We start from the raw sequence: 22,643 nt of genomic DNA, 5'->3' as shown, positions 1-22,643 counted from the left end.
CCTGTGACTGGGGGGGAGCACGGGTCAGTGAGAGAGGACAGGGCTAAGGGGATGGAGGTGGTGAAGCCCTGTCTGATGAGGTGAAGAGAGGGTAGAAAGAGCTGAATATGAGGGGAGTAAATGAGGGCGGCGAGGAAGAGGAGCCAGAGATGATTAGAGAAGAATTATCCAACTGTAAGGGTGAAAGGTGGCTGAAGAAAAAAACCGGAAGAGATGGGAGGAAGATGATGGACTCAGGATGCCCTGACTTCTAACCACTGTGAAACAGCCAACTATCTCAGATTTTAAACAGACTCTCCTCAATAAATATTTACTTTTATCCCAGACAGACCCACTAGGCATAAAACAAGAGACAAAATATTATTGTCATCATTCTAAAAGCCACTGATAACTTAGACTTCTTCCTAATGCCAACATTTTTTAAGTAATAACACAATAATCTATGGATAAAAAAGACAAATATCCATGATTAGCCCCTCAGATTAACGTCAAATCAAACAATTAACGACATGGAAACTCATGCACTCATATCTGGCTACTAGTTGAGATATATATATATATATATATATATATATATATATATATATATATATATATATATATATATATATATATATATATATATATAAGACACTGGGAAGCAATGGTACATTTACCATGGCAGACAGTTAATGTTGCTAACGCTGCATTCACCTAAACGTGTATAGATGGAGGTCAAATTCTCTTGCATACATTGCCAAAAAATAAATGGTGTGGGCTTAAAAAGGGGTCAAAATTAGCTCCACTTACTTTTTATTTACCCTTCTGAATCATTAGACATTATTTTAAAGACACTTTCATGGGGATTACATACGCAAAATACCAGGTTACGACTTCTTCAACAGAATTTTATCTTCAACCCTCTTTTTGTGCTGAATATTTGATTTTCACTTTTTAATGGGGATAGCCTAATCTAATATAACATCTTTGTTTCATAATATTCTAATTTATTGAGATGTACTTGAAGATAGTTAGAAGAGATGCATTACCGGTACTTCAAAAAAAAGTCTTTTCCACCTGTCATTATTGCAGGACTATATATCTGCCAGCATACCTGGCCTGACCTGACTGTGTTCTAGTAACTACAGTAAATGCCTTGAGTAATAATGAGACGCCACCGTCGCCTCCTTTCAGTTAAATGTTGTGTATATACTGTAGCCCTGTGGTAGATTAATAGTTTCCATTTCCACTACCCCTCTGACACCAATCTGTACAGAGTTCGGACTGAGCTCGGATCAGTTAACCATGGTTCCCTACGACCAATTAAACATCACGCTACCACGATTCCTGGCCTCCCATCGACGATCCACAATACTACAGCTCATGGCAGGAATTACACAAACAAAAATGGTGGCGCCCATAATTTTGAGGAACGTATGTGCAAAGATACCGTCCTATGTCCAAATTTCAATGACAGATTCACTCTTGGCATCATTCCAGGTCGCAACACACTATTTTGATGCCTTTTATTATTAATAGGCTGAGAAGAAGTTTGTGTTGTTAACAGATAAAGAGATCTGTGAATTGCAAAGCCGGGCACGGCAGAAAACCTGCAAAATGAGTCAGCTGACTGTAAATAGAGGTTGACGCTGTCTGCTCATGTGCTCTTTGTTAACAGAGAAACGAGCCACAACTGAACCCCGCTGTTGAACTAGTACCAGATTAAGCACGCTTCGGTTGTGTCTGACATAGTCCAGTTCAGTTGCGTTCCATTTACACTCAACAGTTAGCTTGGTTACCGCACCCAGACCTTTCTCAGCATGGTTTCAAAAGGGTAGTGTAAATGGGGCTAGTTTAGAACAACAATATACAACCAATGGCTATGATTTAACTTAACTTACATTTTTTTTTATTCCTTGAATGGGGGCTTACTGATATTTAGAAGTAATGCAGAGCAGAGGCCCGCTATAGCAGAAAGATGAATAGTTCCAGAGTCCAATCTGGGATTATTTACATTATTGTTTGATGGATCCAGAATTAATTTTTATCATGTTCTGTTTGTAAGTATAAACACTTGATTAACCCATTTAGTTTTACTGCCTATGTAATTGCCAGGTAAAAAGCTCTGCTGGCTACACAAACTCTCTCCCAGCACTGATTGAAGGATTACACTAAAAACAGAAAGGTAACACAATTACCATCCACTTCATTGTAACGAAGGGGCAAATAGTCCGACAGTATGTTAGAGCGACATACCCTGTCTGTTAACGATAGTTTTACATCTTTGTCCAATACAAATCATAAGCCTTTCACATATTTTATTTATCTTATTTCAGCAACTTCACAGCATCCTGTTTTTTCTAAATATAGGTCAATAATGTGTAAGACACTATTTTTTTCTTTATTCGGTCAGTATTTGATACAGCTGCCACAATAGAATTTTAAAATGTAATGAAATACAACTTTTTTTGTAAAAAAAAAAAAATCTAGCCCTTTATGAAATGTATATATTCTCTCGGTACAAGCGCAGACTGAGATTTTATTAAAAAAAGAGGAATTATGAATTAATCATTAGTCAATCCGTAATATAAATGAATTTATGATTTATTAACTTGCATCCTTACTAGTAACTAATTTGATACTTATATTGCATCACAGTCTTCGATTCCATCTGAAGCCAAATAACAATCAGGTATTTAGGGTCATTCAGATGAACACGGGGTTCGAACCAGCAACCCTCCAGTTGGAGGGCAAACTGCACTTATCCCACTGTTGTTTATGTTCCCAGAATTTACCGTTAGCTATTGTGTATAACCACAAGCACGACTGTATTGTAGAACTCATAAGACTTGACCGAGGTGCTCAGCGGCCGTCCTTTCCTCCTTCTATTTCTACAAAAGTGATCTTTATTAGCCGAGCCCAGTGAGTTTGCAGTGATCAGTGACACAGGCAATCATGTGGCTCCCACTCGTCTTTCAGACCTTCCCATGCCCCCGTCTAGCTTCTGCTGTGTCTTTCTCTCAGTCTCCCTCTTATCCCACCATCACAAGTAAAGAGCTGTTCCTGTTGCTGTCATATGATGTCTTGTGGCCCTGTAGTGGTAGCAGAACAGGGACAGTTCTATCCCTATGCCATCTGATCGACACGCTGCTCCTTGTCACATGTGCGTACATTGAGACCATAAATCAGGTCACCGGCAGTACCAGCCCTGGGGCATGTGCTCCTGCTAATGTCTCCGACGGGCTCTACAAAGGTTGCACTCGCTTGTTTAGGAAATGCCACTTCCCAGACATCTCAGGCTTTTATTTCTGTAGGTTTTTTATTTAGTATTGTTTTTTGTAGTTAAATTTGATAACAACTTGAGGAAAAATGTTGAAGCTTTATTTTGGAAAGTGCTTTGAATGATGAAGAAGCATCACCTTCAGCAAAAGTAGAGTCTTCCATCCTTCCCTGTTCGCCTTGATAATGTTTTCTCCATCGCTGGAAAGATAATGAAGCTCCACTTACCTCAGCTCTCATCCTTCCTTTTGACCTCTCCTTATGACGTGTATAATCACCCACAAACAAAACTAAAAAACAAGACAGCGCCTAAGCATTGTAATTTGGCACCATTGATGACAGCGGCATCCGTTGTTTGCTCAAACAAGCCGCTCTTTTCCTCTCAAGACTCAAAAGCTGCTGTGCCCAATTTCTGGGCTATTTGACCCATTAGACGTCGGTATTGAGGAAACAAACCAGCAGCGGCTGAGAGACTTGACGGGCTGTGATTGAGGGTGGCTCATTGCTTGCAGGCGAAGGACAAAAAGTTCAAGAAGCCGATGAAATCCTGGTTTTACCCTTCCTCCTGCACTGCTTTCACTTCCTTTCACAAGAAAATAAGCCTGGCCAAATATACCTAGGACATTGGAGAGGTTTTATCTATTATTTTTTAAAGTCGTAGGGAAGTCATATTTAAATGTCAAATCATTCTGCCTTAAACATGTATATAAATGTACTTTTTATCAGATCATATTGTCCCAAAATTTAGAAAATTTCTGTTTAAAAAAAAAAAATCCTGTCTTAAAATCTGTTTTGGATGACGGAGGAGACTCATCCACGACCTCCGACACTAAACTCTCCTCCTCTTGCATGTTTCCTCTGTCCATAGCGTTCCTTGACAGTGTCGTTTCTAAGTCACCAATTTAGTGCTACTTGGTCCCAATGGAATTTCCCATTGGGAACCTACTAGCACTAAGTTGCTAACTGGTTAGCAAGAGGCTTCCGAGAAACCAGTCACAACCAAACTTGCTTGCGAACCTTCCGTCACAACAATCCCGCCCTCTTAATAAGCGACCGATCAGATTCACTTTATTCACTCGTGTAAAGTTGTGCACCACTCAGGAGAATTGGGAAATGCAACGGTTGCAACAGCCATTTCCCTATGACTTAAAAAAAATGTGAACCAAGATGAAATAAAAAAATATATCATTGCCCATTTTGAACCCTTTCCTCTTTTGTATCGCCTTAATCTATAGATAGAAGGTAAGCAGCATCCTGGATACCACTATTTAAAAAGGATGTTTTGGACGATGGGAGGAGGGAACCCCTCCAGGAGCAGGGGAACCCCCTGCATTTAAAACAGCTTTAAAAGCAGCGTTTTTTCAACTTTTGTGTAAGTGTAGCTGGAAACTTCTCTTGTTAACATGGTAAAGCCACCCGGAGCGTCTGGCACCAGACTGCACGTCATATAAATGATCAAATGAGCTGCTGTCAGTCTAGGTTGCTGCTGCTGTTACTTTTAGACACAGCAGGCACACCTGTGGCAAGCCGGGCGATGGAAAAGAAGGAGAAGATGATGAGAAAAAGAGAGCAGAGAAAGTGTGGACTGCTGGAAGAACTGCAGTGAACTGGTGACTGAAAAGTGAAATGGTGCTCGAAGATGACCCTGCACATTTTGAGTATGTTTGGCTGAACCTGCAGCTGTGAAGCAGGATTCTCCACCATGAACAGAATCAAAAATAAATATGGATCCAGGCTCAAACGTAGCACCTTGATATGTACTTTAGAATGACTTTGTCTCCATTCAAACCCAGATTTAAAGCATTGCAGCCCATTTCTCTTATTAAGCCTTAAAAAAGAAAGAAAAGAAATAACAAATGGTCTGTTCAGGTGTTTAAAAAAATATATGAATCAGGAATTTGTCTGTATACCAAACTGAACGATTGCTGTTCTCTACTGAAAAAAACACTTTAAATTTTAAAATGGAAAAATACCCTTTTTTTTAATCTTTTTTTTGTTTATTTAAAAAGTCAACGAATAACATGGATGCAAAAACACCTCATTTATTTCAGTGTTAAATTATGTTTAAAGTAACAGATTATAATTAAAAATGTCTCCGGACCTTTACTGGTTGATGGTTTTCTTTAATCGGACCCCGCTTTGAATTGGTTACCCCTGGAATATAGGCTGACCCAGACCACAAGCTTAATGGTGACACATTATTAGAATGGTTACCTTAATGCTCTCCACATGCATACATGCAATCTCTGGGTACTCCAGCTTCCTCGCACAACCTAAAAGCATGACTGATAGGTCAGTTGGTTTCTCTAAACTTCCCTCAGGTGTGAGTGTTTGCATGCCTACGTAGTTGTTTGTCCTGTGTCTAGTCGATAAAAACAAGAGATGGAACAATCCAAGACCAAGCATTTAAAAGTCCTTTGCCATGAAAATCAGTTAAATTATCTGAAATAGAGCTGAAAACATTATATGAATCCAGACTTTTATCATGAAGATGTTTTTTTTACCGGGGTAATGGTTACTCTGTCCATCTCAGTTATCATGTCTTTGACCACATTGTAGCATGCCACCATGGGCGTATGGGTAAGGTGAAGAGCTTCAGGGTCCTCAGACTTGATGAAAGGGAGGTAAATCTTAAGATGAAGGCCACAACAGTATTGCATTTAAAGGTTGGGAAGATGGTGATAACAGGTGGAAGAGCAAAAAGGCCAGGAAGCCAAAGATCGTGCAGACATTTGGATCAATGAGGTGACAGGACCTCATTTGATTCAGCTAAAGAGATATTTTCTGATGGGATCATTAGAATCCTCTTTAGTGGCCAAGATTTTAATAACAAACAAGGAATGACTTTAGTTTCCATCCATCATATCAGCATCAGTTCAATATGAAAAACTTTAGAGCTGGAGAGTAAAACTCTCAGGGAATGTTGCAGATGTTTAAAATAAAACCTTTGCTTTCATGATTGCCGATCATTTAGGAAGAAGCACTGCTCTGATGTTATAACTTTACTTTACTTTTAAAACAATATGTCCCCCCATTTTATGACATCATGTTCCTTTTTTTATCATTTACATTTCCTTTTAGGCACTGAATATAGGATAAAAAAATATAAAGATAAATATTTACATCAAAATAAAGAATTAATACAGTCTTATTCGAAAAGTTTGAATGAAAAATTTTTAGTTTCAAACAAAACCCAATTTACTGCTGATTATTTTAGATTTTTTTTTGTAGGATTTATTATCACCTTTTGTTAAAGACACCCCCCCTTTTGTAATGTCAGGTTTGGTGTGTAACTTTCTATACTTGACATTCACTCACTCAGATTGTGAACCCCCCTGACCCCCCCATCCCCAGTCACGGGAGAGTCAGGATGCTACGGCCCAGCTTTAACCTCATGCACACATTTGTATTGATCCGTACAAGCCTCAGTGACTGTTGCTACAGAGCGGCCTGCCCTTATCGCCCCCCCTGTCACCAGTCAGTGGCGGCTAACGAGGAGTCCACCACAAATACACAACACACATCAGCCCTGCCCAAACCTCCTGCCTCACCCATCTCCTCCCTCCCTCTATCTTCACCCTCCCTCCCTCTCCTTTTTTTTTTTGCTCTCCCTCTTTCTCTACCTCACTTTTCCTCTAATGAGTTGCAACACTGATAACGAGCCTGATGATCTTCCATTGATTCAGCTATCACTTGCTTGTCTGGTAATTGATCCGTAGCTGAGCCTCTAGTTAATTATATGGGCTTCGACATGGACCCCTGCCCCACGGGGAATTCTCTAGTCCTGCACAATAATAGTTTTAATAAAGGAGCCTGAGATTCTCCGGGATCCGCTTCTTTCCTCTTTTTTTTCTTCCCCCCTGCTGCTAATAGAGATTTTTCATTTTTCTATTTCATCTCCACTCCAAATTTCTTTCAGCCTTGTATTTTTTCGTTTCTCCTCTTTAGCTGTTTCCATCAGCAAGAAGCAGCAAGAGAAGGAGAAAAAGAGTGTTAGAGAAATGAGGAGTAAGAGTGAGCTCTATTGGCAGAGTCCACTCCTCCCTCAAACAAATAACAGCCATTAAGCAGCCGGGTTAGAAGCTGAGCCACCAGCTTGACTTGAAACACTGAGTGCCACTTGAAAAACCCACAGACTAGCACATTTACAGCCGAGAGAAGGGAGAGGGGGGGAAACTCTGGAGAGGGGAAAAAGGAACCATGGCAGCTAAATTGTCACTTAATAGAATTAGCCAACGACCTCATGCATTATTTTTTCAATAAGTTGCTAAGAGTGAAGCTGCACAACGAAGGCGCGATGCATTATGTGTTTTATTATAGCGGCTGCTGACGGGTCATAGGCCATAATGCAAAAATAAAAGACAGCTTGTTAAAAGTATAGATGGGCTTTTCCTGTCCATTACAGATGTTTGTGCAAAAAGTGTCCATCAAATCAATGCTTGCAATCTCAGATCTTAGTGAAAAAAAGATGTATTCTGTTTTGATATTGATATACTAAAAAAGACCAGATTCTTGATCTTATTTTGAGAAAAACTGAAAATAAGTGCAATAATCTTCAAGACTTGCTTCTTTTTTTTGGAGAATATATCATTAGGTCTTACCAAGTGCAATTGTCTTTCTACTCTGGAAGATTATTACACTTATTTTGATTAGTATTTTATTTTTTTATATTAATTGTATAGAATCTGGGATTGCTTAGTATATCAATCTCAGAAATACTTGGTTAGACGGACAATGTTTGCAGCTTACATACTGTGATGTTCTTTTAAGGATTGTAGGCTGACGAGACCAGGTGCTAAAAATAAATAAATATTTTTTTAAATTAGCATATTCCCTCTTAAATTTAGAAAGCAAATAAGATGATCTACGTAGGATCAGTTTGTTTCGCACTTAAAATAAGTTAATTAGAAGATATGGACTTATGGTAAGAGAACTGAGTTGTTTTTTCTCTTTTTTTTTTTCTTGCACTGGCAGATTGCCTTACTTTGCTGCTCAAATTAAGGGAAAATACACGTATTGTTATGAAAATTGACTTACTTGTATATCAATCTAAGTTGTTTAGAGTTCAAGTCACTAAAAGGAGAGTTGGTGCATCTCCCCTAAAGCCTGCAGAGGACACTGCACTGATTATAAGGTATCCAAGCAGGGACATCTTCTTTAACCCCTATCAACGTGCAGCAGGATAGAGGTAACCCTTATTTCTGTTTGCTTTTCGGTGACACCTTTAGCCTAGAACTGAATGAACATTTTATTTTTTATATATTTGTATTTTATATATGGAAGGAAAAAAATAAACTTTGCATTATTTATTGTGTGGATCATTAATCAGGGCTAATGCAAAGAAAATTGTCTTATTCTGATCTCTGATTGATTAATCTACAGACAAGAAGGGAGGAAAAATGGAGGGAAGACATTGGGTAAAAAAAGGGTTAAGATGTAAATTGAACCCACTGACAGAAGACAAAAAGAACACACATTTAATACACATGCTGCACTTTTCTTGGCTGTGATAATCTCAGCAAAGGTTAACACCGCGCTGCCATTAACAGCTGCTACAAAAGGCTTTTAACAGACAGCCAGGCAGCCGTCTGCAGCAATTTAGCACCAAATTTGAAGTGACTCTATAGATCAGGAGCTGTTTAATGCCATCGAGGAGACAAGTTCTTCGCCTGTCCCCTTCTCTTTTGTTGCGCTGCCGTGGAAAGATCACTGTGACATCTCCGTCTGTGGCCGTGGACCGCCGTACCTGCTCTGCCATTTCTCTAATGACAGACCGAGATGGGGAAAATGGGAAGCCGATGAGAGTAAAGAGGAAAAATGAAAGGGGCAGGAGGTTGTGGAGGAAGAGGAGGGGGGGTCTTCATTGTTTGAGATGCTGTGTCAAAGGAAGTTTTTTTTTTTCTGTTCATCCCTCCTTACATCCTCCTGTGTGTCTTTTTTCTCTGTGTCTGTCTCCTTCTACTCCTCCATCCCTCATGTTATTCCCACACCTTCTCTGCTGCGGGGACCAATTTGGCTAAAATGGAACCTCTTCCTCATTTTTTTCTTAATTAAAATCTGAGAGCCTCCATGGAGCAGGAGAAGAAGGAGGAGGAGGAGGTGCCTGTGAGCTGAGCGCGTTGATGCTGCTGGTGATGGTGGCAGATGATGTGCTGCTGTTCCATTAGTCCTTCATTAGAGCTGCTGAAAATCCTACAAAGGCAGAAGATTTTGAGTTTTATTTTTAACAACATGACAATTAATGAAATTGTTGTGCATCAGGAGACGTGCAAAAAGTAGAAGACAGACGCAGAGTAGCTGTGTGTGTGTTGGTGTGTGTGGGGTCTGTCCCATAGGAGAACTTTGTTTTAAGACACGCCGGCCACTAACAGCAGTGAACATGGTAATAAGGCAGGGGGACAAGCAGCTAACTCCCCCCTCATCCTCATCTCCTCCTCCTCCTCTTACTGCTCAGCGATGCCCCCACCTCCCTGCCCCGAGCAGAGGAGGGGTGTCCATGCAGGAGAAGTGTGCAGCGCAGTGTCACCGAGCATCTCAGAGCAGAGAGGCACAGTTGAGCCTTCACCGGCCCGGCACACACACATTTCCTCTCTCCCTCGCTTTGCTCTCTTTCTCACACACACACACCAACTCTGAGGTGCTCCTGCTCAGTCCCTCCGTGGCTGCGGTGGAGTACAGAGGAGTCAGACAGAGAGAGAGAGAGAAAGAGAGAGAGGAGTAAAGGGAGAGGATAGGAGGGAGGACAGGCAGCGGCACGGACGTCAGGAGAGGGACGGAGTCACACAGAGAGAGAAAGAAAAGGAGGCAGGGAGAGGAGCGGGATAGCTGGTGGCTCAGCTCACACTTCATCCTCACTTTCCCGGGACAGCCAGTGGTTTGATGGTAAGACACGACTCAACTCTTGGGCTTTAATGGGACCTTTTAGAGCCAAACTTCAGGCTCAGATTTATAGGAACCTATCTTAGCTCTCCAGGATCACTTCAGCTTTGCAGAATTCCTGTGCATGTGTTGTCTTTGCTGATTTCTTATTCCAAACTTTGTTGCTCTTTGACACTCATTTTTGAACATTATGCAGGCAGATGAAGCATGTTCTCGTGTGTCCATGTTGCTGCTTTCCTTCCTGGGTCCCCTCCACCTTTTTATTTTGTTTTACTCCATTCTTGCTCAGCTTTTCATCAGCCCCTCCATCCTTCTCTCCAACCCACCTCACCTCCAATGGTGCCCACCCCTCACCCACCCCACAAGATCAGGAGGCCCCTGAGGAGATTCACCGCAAGCACCCCCCTTTTTTCTCTCCCTCCAGCTTCATAACAATTACATCCAAACACACACTGCTGTGCCGCCAAGTTATCCTGTTCACAAAAGAAAACCCCAAAGACATCACGACCCCAAAAGAACCCACCTTTGCTGACTTATTTTCTTCTCTCCTCCTTCACACTCCTACTTCTCCCCTCTTACCCTCCCTCCCTCTCATCTCTCCCTCTTTCCCAGTCCAAGGAGGCAGAGTTGGATGTGAGAAGCAGCGAGCCTGACACGGTCCCCGCAGAGCCCAGCAGAGCCCCGGAGTCACCCCCTCCGGCTCAGGTTAACGAAGCCACCGTCGGTGTGAGGATCCCCTCCAGAAGTCAGAGTCACCTCAGCAGCATCGGAGGCAGTGGTGGTGGTCTGGGTGGTGTTAGCATTGTTAGCAGCAGCAGGAACGCTGAGGGAGCAGGCGAGAGCTCCATGCAGTTCAGCACCAGACCGCCTAGTGCTGAGCAGCCGGGCTTCATGGGGACATGGCAGCAGCAGAGCACTGACAGCAACCTCCTCTACAGAATGTCCCAGCAGGTACGTCTGCATCCTGTCCACCTCAGATCTCTGTCTGGGTGTCCGTTCTGTGGAGGGAAACAAACTTCATCCCTCATGTCTGCTTGTTAACATCTTCCACCTCTTGGTCCAGGAAAGTATCTGTGTCTTGGATCTTTGTCTCTGTGTGTGTGTCTCTGTGTGTGTGTGTGTGTTAACAGGTTAGGGCTGATTGTTGCTGTTTTGTTAGAGAGAGGATCAGAATTTGAATTTGCAAAATTATTTTTTTTTTCTTAACTTTCCTTGATAAGATTAGATTAATTTTTTTGCATGGGTCTTTATTTCCAGGTGCTTTAAAAAAATCTTTTCATTTATTTGCATCATGCATGGATTCCTTAAATATATATACAATGTTAAATAGCATCATTCATGATATAGTGCAATTTGTCAATTTTTAAAACCACAGGTTTATATTCTTATTATTATTTCCCCATATATCAGATTATTCATTAATTGGCTCCCCTGTATGGTCTCCTTATACACACCTTGTTTTAAAGCCTCCATAAATGAGGCTGAGTTAAAGCAAAAACCAGCCGTGTTTTGGAAACCTGAGCGCTTCATCCAGAAGCTCCATCCGAGACCGACTCATTTCTCTTCCTGTGGCCGACCCAGGGAGTACCCTGCTAGGCTGCACAGCCACAGAGCAGCCGCGGAAGAACCGAGCCTCGCCTGGAAACATTTTTTTTTTATATATTTTTATTTTTTATTCCTGTTTTAAATTCGATCTGCAGCCTTTTTAAAATATATTTCAACCCAGGTGTAAGCCTGGATCCGGAGCAGCGCAGTTATTTTTAACAGATTTTTGGAGAAATGTCGGAGGCAGAAAGGGAGGAGGAATGTTCAAAGTGGGAAGTTCGTGCGCGCGTGCGTGTTTGTGCGCCTCCGTTCGCGCGCGCGCGTGTGAGGGGGAGACGGTGAGGATCGCGCACGGCTGCCAGGTCGCAGTTAATCACCGCGGGATCTGTGGTGCCATGCACGCGCTGTTACGCACCCAGCCCGCAGCCGCTCCGTGTTGTAACTTTTCATGCAGTCTTATCGCTTTTCTCTGACTCATTTTTATTACTGCATGTTTGTTATTTTTCCTACTTTCATATCTGGAATAAAATTATCCCTTGACAGTTTTATCAGCATGACAATTTCCTGTTTTAACTAAAAGTTGGAAGCTCATTTTCCATTTTATGATGTTTTTCCCTAAAATAAATAATGTGAAGCCACTGATGTCTGAATAAAAATAATTTAGAAGGAGGTGTGGGTTGTAGAGACCCCCCTCCCAGTGCCGGTAAGAGCAGGTGGATGGGCCCCTGCGCTCCGCATGTGCTGGAACCCCCCTCTCCTCTGCACTAACGCGCTTCGTTGTTTCAGTGTAATCAGCTGTGGGACTCGCTGTTATTTATCCTTCTGCGCATCACTTAGAAGATATCCTCTGACATAAATTCTCCGAAGGAAGCTCGTTCCTTGACAGACTTGCCTTATTGGAATCTAAGCGATAATGACTTTGTGTTTGCCGAGCCTGGCGCACCCCTGGGGGGTTCGGCCAGAGAGCTGCGTTATGGGTTCGTGCGCGCTGCTAAAAAAAAATCTCCTGTAAAAAGAGGAGCCGGGGAGGGGGGGGGCTGCGGGGTTTTATAGTTTGTTAGGCCGGATTAGATCTGATCGATACGCGCGGAGGAAGGAGACTACGGAGCGCAATGAGTCCTGGAGAGACGCGGCTCCTCCGCTGATGCGCGTCAACAAGCCCCAAACATCTGGAAGCACTGCTCCAAATATGTGACAGGACCTGAGAATCTGATTGTAACTTCGATATGATTTAATTGAACCAAATAATAATAATAATAAAAAAGCTGATCCTCACAAATCAGATTTCTTGCAGGTGCAAGGATAATCTCAGTTTCTAAAAACCAATCGATCAGGATAAACGGTTAAATCTCTTTAACCTTTATTTTGTTTCTCCTCGAGGTTTTTTTTAAGACAACTTTTATAAGAAAAAAAAATGTAAGTCATCAGCAAGTATGTTAGCATTAGATTAAATATTAACTCCAATATTTTTTGTGTGCAAAAAATAAAAACAATATTGTTACAAAACAGGGAAAATAAATGACTAAATTATTTTTATTAGAATTACTATAGAGTGAAACTCCAACATTTCGTATTAATATTTTATTTTTGTCATATATATATATATTTATACATACATATATATTTTGTTTATTTTTTATTTTTTTTTAATCTTTAATCAAAACCGGGAAAAGTTTGTAGACATTTCTGAAATGTGAATAATAAGCATCCAGGAGTTAAGGCCTCTGTGGGGTTTAAATAGTTTTCTGTTTTTTTTAAGACTCAAAACTGGAAATTATACATATTCCGCAAAAAAATACAGGAATGCAGAATAGTTATATAAAACAAAAACAATCAGATTTTATTAATATGTTACAGCCTTTTTTTTTTTTTTTTTTGCCATTTTTCTGTCATCTGTGCGCATTTTACCCAACAAAATAAAACTTTTTAAACTTTCTGAAAGAAAACAAAATATTAAAATGAGCTGAAAGTGTTTTTTTTTTTCAGGCATTTTGTAGAAATATTATTTGAAGCCCAGATTGAGCCGCAACATGCGCTGCTTTGAATATCGACCGATGCAAGTTAAAAACTCCGCATTTCGGCGCTACCACGGGCCTAATTGGCTCATCAGGGATGTTTCCTCAGCAACACAGCAGCCGGAGGCCGCGTCCCTTTTTTTTCTTCATTTTTTATGTTTTCCTCTCCGCTTAGTGTCAGAGAAAACGTGGGAACCTGCATCAGAGTTTAAGAGGCTCGTTAAAAAAATGCGCCTTCAACTGAAACCTGGAGATGCCACCCAGGCGCGCAGCTTATTTGCGTGACAGAAAAAAAGAGAGTCAATAAAATACAACTAGATTAGAGTTTGCTCTTTTACTCTAAAGCTATTTCTAAAATAGAATCTTCCTTTTCTTTTTGCAAGGGTGCAGTAACGCGGCTTCCTTTGAAGGGCGACAGGTCGACAATGGGCCGAGACCTGGAAGAGGTACAGTGGCATCAGAATTTCCCTGACTCCTCTCTGCTTCCTCTCACACGGAGACCCTGAAAATTTACATGTGAACTCAGAGGGACATTTTAAAATAAAGTAAAATAATAAATAAAAAAATAGATACAACCTTTTAGTCAAATCATTTTATTGTGATTTAGTACCTTCCTAACTAAATTTCCCTCTTTAATTGTTTCTCCAAATTTAAAGTAAAATAACTTACTAGATTTTACCATTTTTATTTTTGCCATTTGCTATTATTTTTTAAATATTTAGTTATTTTAATCCAAAGATACATGCCTAATAAAAGCAGGAATTCTTTTTTTTTATTTTTTTTATAAAATTCCCTTTCCACCTATTTTTCTCCCACCGCATGCATTGATCAGCAGAATTGGTGCCTGCATTAGGTTTTAAAATTATATAAATTTATAAGCTTGATTTTCTCTCATCTGTCTGTGCTGTTTTGACCATCTTGTGTCACATGGAGCTATTTTTTCCTAATTAGATTGAGATTTGAGTGGCTTTTTGTGGTGTCTCTATGTGAGAACATTAATCAGTGTCGAGGCGTGATGACAGACGTGTTTGTAGAAAAGCTCTGCTTTGTTTTGTCTGAGGAGAAAATGAAAAAAAAAAGTCGGGAGGATAATATCCTCTTCAACTTGGATCACAGTGCAAACTAATCTGCCTATTAACACCCTAATATACTTATAGCTGCAAGTCTATGCGTGTGTTTGTGTGTTTGAGAGAGAGAGCAGCTTGTTTTACAGTGTTTGGTACAGGAGTGTGGCATGTTGCTCATGCACTGCTGTTTTTTCCCGTGGAGCGGGCCTCAGAAGGCAGTGATTCGATGCATATGTGCAGAATTATCCGCAGTGAGTGAATGTGTGCGTGTGTACGTATGGTTACATTCGACTGTTATTATTTCCATGTCTGTCTTTGATGGGTCGTTGCACACGAAGCATATGGATGTCTATACGTGCACGCATCTGGTGTCGAGGCGTTCGTGTCTGAGCTCCTGCCATTTATTTTTCTGAGTGGGTGGCTCAACAGTCATATGCCAGTGATGTGTGTGTGTGTGTGCGCATGCTGGAGGATGAGTGTGTGCACTCTTTATGTGTGTGTTGGCTCAGGCTCCATGTGTGTGCGGGTGCGAGGTGAAGTGTCTCTTGGCTGGCCTGATGGAGAGCTGGAGGAGAGCAGAGGTGAAAGAGGAGATTTGCAGAAAAGACATGCACCACTTCCCCCATTACTACTCTTTCTTTTTTCTTGTGTCCCTGTCTTTCACCACTTCTTCTTCTTCTCTTCGATAGTGTTTCTTTTTCTCAGCATCTCAAGTAAAGACGTACTTAAATGCAGCACAAAAATCTACTCTCTGCAAAAACAGAAAAACGATTCCTCTGCTACCAGTTTTAAAAGCACATAATGACCAGGAGAGTGGCGAGTGACTTAGAAAAGGCGTAAAGCTTGACTTTAAAGTGACATTAGGAGCATCCCTCTCAGTTTGTGGGCAGCATCATTACGACAGAAATCTGAGTGGAGGATATAGCGCAGCTTGTTGTGTACAGTATGTGTGCTCTGTTAAGAAGTCATCTAGCTGTAGCCTGATGCATGAGTCCCATTCATGCTGCGGTCCCCAGTATGTTTACCCAGCTACCAGCCGCAGAGATATGACGTACGCAGCCTTTTTTTTACTGCCTAACCCTAAAGGTTAGGTTTGTCCGGTGGTTGCATTATCGCATCCATTTCTGTCCTTTTCTGAAGCTGCTACGAGAAGAAAAACATTTCTTCATTAAATACTGTCTTGATCATGTGCATTTTTGGGGGGGTCATCCTGCAAACTCTGCAGTTGTGCAGCGATGCCCTGCAGGATGGGTGAGCGCTGACCCCGACTCTGCGTGCGAGACCCTGGAGGGGGGGCAAACGGTGATCAATACGCATCATGTGAGCTTCTTTCAGGGCACTGTGTCAGCTGTTTCCTGTTTGTCCCAAGGAGACGGGAGGCGAATGCCAGAATGATGTGAAGGAGATGCAGAGATGAATTCAGGAGAGTCAGAGACGACGTCTCTGTTTCGTGCAGCACCATGTCTCTAAGAGTGGCATGTTTTTATTTTAATGCAAGATGTTTTTTATCTAAGCATGCGACAGTCAGCTGATCAAGCAAATAACCAAAAATCATTCTAATCATTAACATTGAAAATAAAACTCACAACTTTTTTAGTTAATAAATGCATCACCAAGCTTACAGCTTCCCTAAGGTTAGTTATAATCAGCTAAAATTCAGGGTCAGATTCTTTGATGCATAAATAAAATTAATCTGGTAATTCTGCTATTTATTTTAGATCCAAAAACAACTGCCTGCAACCCAGAACCTGCAGCACATTCTTCAGGTTTGCTTATTTTTTGCAAACTAACAAAAAACTAGAATTGGTCAAAATCGGAATCAGCAGCAGAGACAGGAAATCGGTATCACCCAGGACAGCCTGATTGGTGTTTCTCTACTTTTCCAAAACAATCAATAAAGTGGGATTCAGAAATGCATGCAGGTTTGATAAAGCAGTGGAGCAGCTGGACATGTGAGCACGTAAATAAACGGGGAGCAGCATCTGAAACAGCTTTTATTGCAGGTTTTGTCAGAACTTTTCTAGGATCATATTCATGAATTTCTGTTCACATTATTCGACATTTTTTTCTGCATCTCCTGCCACTTCAGCTGTAACTCTTTCTGCTCCTTCTAAAAAAAAACTTCATTCAGTCATTTGTCTCTGGGCAGTTTCCTGCATTCAGGAGAAGTTGCCGGATTGAGGAGGAAGTGTGTATTTGAAGAGGCAGTCGCTCAGGATGTCAACACCCCACCGCCTGCTAATGAGGGGGGGACATGAGCGCAGGGCCCAGCCAACAACACACACACACTGATATGGCAAGAATGCAGCAGCTGTCACAGGTCTGGGCAGCAGTGAGAAGCTCCAGTTGTGTGTGACTCGGTGTGGTGGCAGCAGAGGGGCTCATCATTACTTTTGGGTAACCAGGCCACCAGCAAATTTTCATTTAAATAAATCTCGAGCTACGAAATCAGAGCATATGGCAAAGACATTGTTTCGTCCCGGCGGTGCAGCCAGAGGAAGGTGACATTAGGTGTGACCTGCGCTAAGTGACAGGAACTCGGGCATACTTTCACCGTGGCTTCTCCCTTTTCCTGTTATTCCTCAACTCCTGTTATGTTGTTTGCCTTGGATCCTCGCCAGCGCAGCGGGCAAATCGACAGCCCACTATTTTTACATCCGTCTTTAAGGACCCGCATCTGCCGGCTCTGCCTGCCAATTTGCCCCATCAGCAGCGGCAACAAAGGCGAGCTCTCAAGGCAGCGAGCCTTTCATTTCTCTGCTGCCGGTGTGACTAATGTTGTCACTGTTATGTGAAAAAGCACTCAGGCTGGATTGCTATTATTATTTTTAAAACCATCATCATCATCAGGCTTGTTTATGGTTATGGATAATGATGGTAATTTTGTTCAGGCCTTGCAGTTGACTCTTTCTCCCGACATGCACCTCTGTGTGAGTGTACGATTTAGACATGCGGGCAAATTACTAAAAGTAGTTGTTGAAGGAAAATGTTTTTTTTCCTTCGCAGGTAGCTCAGTTAGTGTGTGAGATGCTCTGAAGCAAATGTAGGAGCAGTAGTCACCCATATATAATTCACAAAGGCTTACAGCCAGAATATTTTTACGGCATGAATGTAGAGAAAAGGACAAATGAGTTGCAACATTGATTTTTTTTTTTTGTCTCTCTTTTTTTGAGATCAGACCTGCTTAGATTATTTTCCTCTTCAACAAGTTTGGAGGGTCAAGTTGGCATAACCTATAGGGGCAGATTTGCTCCACAAAAAGAGGACACATTCTCCCCGTTTATATATAAGGTAGCTTAAGTTTCCTCTACTGCTGCTGCTGCTTGCTGCTCTGTGTGTATGTATGATTCCAGTGTGTTGATTCTTGTGTATAAATCTGTGTTTTAAAGAGATAAAAATGTTATTTTAAAGTTAGAGTGCACCATAAAATGTTAAATGCTGATGGTTTATGCACTTAAAACTGAATATAGAGGTTTGTACTAGCGATTGATAGATGCAGGTTTATAGGCCGATTTCGATTCTGATTATTTTAGGCAACAGCTACTGGATTTGTGCTGCCAATTGTTTTGTATCCTTTAGGCTGATGTTGCTTTAACTTTATTTACATTTTAAAACTGATACAAAAATAATTGTAACAGAAATGTAAATTACATAAGTTTAAATAGAAATGTTTATTAGCCAATCAAACATAAGCAATGGATTGGTAATAGAAGGAAGGATAATGCATGGCTGACGAATGAACCAACACATACCTATAGAGAGAGAGATGCAAATATTGGCCAAAACAAATGTATCTGTGTATCTTTAGTTTGTAGTTAAATTAAGATTCCTAAGATCCCTTTCTTTAAAAAAAAGACAAGAAAATATTATGAAATTGTGATAGTGTGTATTTTACATCTCCAAAAACTATGTTCCAATATCAGGTGTAATTTTGAGTATATGTACATAAAAGCATAAACTTACAGACTTTAAAATCTGTTCCTCTAAACACATCCCCCTGAAGGTCTGTTCTGACTCTTGGTTTGCTTTCCAATTACCAGAATATTTTGTGGGCTCCACAGGGTTGTCCTTTTTGCAGAGTTTTTAGGAGCGCCCCTGATCTTTTCGTGCATGTGCAGTAGGAGGAAAGTAGCTAGTTTTTCTGCTTTATTCTGCGCCTATCTCCCTCCTCTCTGCTCTGTTCTGTTTCCAGTCTCCCGTAGGGATTCTATCGCTGGAGGCCCAGGGAGGATTTTAGGGTGGTTCTGGGGAAAGGGAGGGTAGTGGTACAGGCTGTGGTTGGATTTTAGCCAAACTACACACACACACACACATATCAACACACATGCTCACTTAAACACATCCCGAGTCCCTTCAGGTACAGATCCACTTTTTCCTGTTTCTTTCCTTGGACCGAGGATCGAGTTCCTTTTAAATCTGCAAACTTCAGTCTTTGCTCATTAGCTTGCTACTTTCTGATGCAAGCAAAGTGTTAAAGCCACATGTGTTAGCGTTTGTTTGTGTGCTCTGCTGACTTTGTAAAGATGTTGGATTAATAACATTTAATGGCCACTGTTAAATGCAGCTGCCCTGGCATCCCACTGCTTGTGCTTTTTTTTTTCTGGCAAGCTTTTGTCTTTGTCTTTTTTTTTTTGTTATTTTGTTTTTGCAGTCAGTGGCATAAAAATATCACTGCTTATATGTCTCAGCCGATGAGAAGCGTTACCACTCAACCTCCGGGGCCTCAACTTTGTGTATCGAGCTACAAAATTGTAAAAAGCTAGTATTTAAAATCACAAAATGTCCCCCTGATGTGATTGCTACAGCCTAAAATCATGCTAATGAGATGAAAGAAAAAGTGTTTCTCTCCAGCTTGATGCAGCATTACCCCTCCCCCACCTGTTACTTTGCACTGCTGCTTAGCCAACTGAAAGAAGACGGCTGCCGGTTTCCCTGGCGGACTAGCAGGGGTGCCTCCAAAGAGGGTGGTCAGATGTGTGTTGGTGGGGAATAACTTAAACTAGGACCGAATTTCCGGGGTTTCATCATGGTGTCGTCATTCATAGATGGTACAAATGATGAATAGTTCAAATGGCAACTCAGAAGTAAAGCATAATATATAAGTACATGACTATAAACATACCAATTAAAAACTTTAATAGAAGATTAACAAATTTGAACTAAAGGCCATATAGAGATTCAACATGAGGAATTTACCCTCAATAGCGTAGAAAAACAAGAAAATAGCAAAAAGAGACATGTTTAGCTCAATGGTTTTATTGTCCTTATACGCCTTTAATGCTCTCGTGTCCAGATTCCAATCTTAGGGGACTTTAGTGTTGCATGGAAAAGTGGTTTCTTCTAGCTTGTATGCATAGATCTGTTAGCTAGCTGCAACTTTTTCTTCCCCTCTCAAACCCTTTAAGCATAGTGCTGCCTAGGGATGCACGATATAATCGGCCCCCTATCGGTATCGGCCTTAAAACTGAATATCGGACATCGGCCACCCCACCGATATTTAACCCGATATTTGATCAGATTCTGAGTTTCTAAAGTCTAAAAAAAAAAAAAAAAATACTACTTCTTCTTCTTCCTCAAAAACTTCTTTTTTACAGACTTAAAAACTTCTAAAGACGAGGGAAAAAATATTGATACATTAAAATATCAATATTTAAAAACACCATATCAATCTCTTTTACTAATGAAATATTGCTATATGTCATCGTTATGCTAAGAAATCCCCCGAAAATTCACGAAATTTTGCCATATTTTATATGTTGATATATTGACGCGGTATCGATCTATTTTACTAACAAAATCTCACAAGAATTTGCAAAATATCACGAGAGTTTGTAACAGAACGATGAAATTTCACGAGATTTTGAAAGTAAAATAGATGGATACCGCGTTTTTAAAAATCTATTTAATATCAGCATATGAAAATATATTTCAGTATATTATTTTTCAAAGTGTCAGAAATGGATAACAAAACTGCTATTTTCAATGACTACTTATTTTTGTCCAGCTTTACCATCGGTATCGATATCGGTTATCGGCTACATGAGTTTTAAAATATCGGCATATCGGATATCGACCAAAATCCCAATATTGTGCATCCCTAATAAAAATCCTTTTATTTCACAAAGATTGGACTAAGCTTAAACTTTGTTTATGCAAGTTGTTTATTTACATGATCTACGAAAAGAATATCGGATATCGGCCAAAATCCCAATATCGCACATCCCTAGTACTGCCCCCTAAAGGGGAGACAGTTACACAAGCAAAAATGGAGTACCTCTACGATTTTTTTAAATGGCTTTTTTTTTTTATTGCAACTGCAATCAACTGTCCAGTACTAGTTTTAAAATCCAAATATATTAAATAATTATCAATGTATAAAGCTGTAGTAATATTTTTTTTATCTGAGTTAAGTATTTGTTGCTTTTTAGTAAAGAATGAAAACTATTAGAATGTGTTATTTTTTGTGAGTGTGTTAACGCCCCAATAAAAACAAAATATAACTGACTTATTTAAAGAAATCATAATTCAGGATGTTAATATTGGCTAGTTTGTGTTTGAGGGAGGTTTGTCCTTGCACTGTAAAAACTGGCATTTACAGTAAGTAAGTCAGATTTTCTTGATTTATTTTTTTTTTTCTTGATTTGAGCAGATAAGTAAGACATTTAACTTATAGAGTAAATTGATTTACATGTAACATTAGAATAAAATAACTGCATTATTTTATTTCCGGTGCTTAATATCAAATTTTAAGAGCAAAAAGCCTGCTCAAATGAAGGTCAAATATATTTATTTTAAGGCATTTGTATTAATATAGAGATCCGTTTTTGTAGTGTGCATGGGGTTCTCCTGCAGAGCATTCCACGTATTGCTGTTTTTATTTCCTTGTTGCTGGTAGACACATCATTTAAGAGGATTCATTAAGTTTCTCTAAAACCAAATATGGTCTGAAAATATTTCAAGCAGGTTGTTTAAAGCATCTAAAACCAGGGCACTTGTGTTGCCAACTTGTACTGTTATCACAATTAACCTAATTAACCCCCTGAGTAATGCATACATCCCCTGTAGGTGACCTTTCAAACACAATTTCTAATCTCGGACACAGTTTATTCAAAGTGACAATTTCAGTCCAAAACAACAGAACAAAAGTGAGAACTCTTGTATGTAATAAGCAGACGCTTTGTGAGTTAAAAGCAGGAGATGCGTTCTTGTTGTTCCACCTCACAAGCTGGCAGTCACGCGTCCGCACTCGGTTTCTTTGTGCTGATGTTTTCTCCCGTTAATGGCCAGAGCTGCATCCTCCTCTGTCGGGAAACACACTCCGACATAAGTGCTTTGTCTGCTGTGACTCTGACTGGCATTTAATATTTCATGCCATTTAATCCATTTGATATGTTTTTTTTTCTCCAAACACACAAAACATACAAAGCTTTTGTTTGTTTCTTCCGGGGCCATTATTTCATGCTTTTGGTTTGTAAAAGGCGTCATAGAAGCAGTTTCTGCAGCATCATTGGAGGAATAACGTCAGGGCTGGGTTGTTGCTAAACTATGTACCCCCCCACCCCCCGCCTCAGTCCTAATCATTTCTGCTGACTTGGGTAAAGGTAAAAGGAAAAAGCTTTCTAGTTACTAAAATGGACATCTACTATTACAGTGTCTTTATACTTTGTACCACTGACAATCATTGTTAATTAGTAAGGAAAAATAGCAAGTATTAAATGTTTCCTAATTTTATATATGTTACTACGGTAACCATTGGGGAGTTTTGTTTAATGGATAACAATATTTTATTTAAGTTCTGTATGTTCTAAACAAGCAAGAAAATAAATAAAACCCAGACAATAATTTCAATTTTTATCTATTATCATTTATTACCCAGCTA

At 40.3% G+C, this 22,643-nt stretch overlaps 1 protein-coding gene across 4 annotated transcripts in view; it reads left to right on the top strand.

Moving 5' to 3' along the window:
- The window catches only part of bnc2 (basonuclin 2), a 252,393-nt gene that overhangs the window by 117,615 nt on the left and 112,135 nt on the right, over positions 1 to 22,643 (top strand). For 2 of the 4 annotated variants that reach the window (XM_038278583.1, XM_038278582.1), the window contains 2 exons: positions 10,750 to 11,088; positions 14,081 to 14,143. In XM_038278583.1, the coding sequence (XP_038134511.1) occupies positions 10,750 to 11,088; positions 14,081 to 14,143 (402 nt within the window). Of the gene's footprint in view, positions 1 to 9,773; positions 10,141 to 10,749; positions 11,089 to 14,080; positions 14,144 to 22,643 lie in introns of those variants that run through there. The other 2 variants (XM_038278581.1, XM_038278584.1) reach the window with 2 other exon arrangements.

The sequence above is a fragment of the Cyprinodon tularosa genome, unplaced genomic scaffold (genome assembly GCF_016077235.1).
Source record: "Cyprinodon tularosa strain WSP-4 unplaced genomic scaffold, ASM1607723v1 ctg142, whole genome shotgun sequence".
NCBI lineage: Eukaryota > Metazoa > Chordata > Actinopteri > Cyprinodontiformes > Cyprinodontidae > Cyprinodon > Cyprinodon tularosa.
Note: the sequence above shows the minus strand (reverse complement) of the source record. Positions and strands in the feature narration are given on the sequence as shown.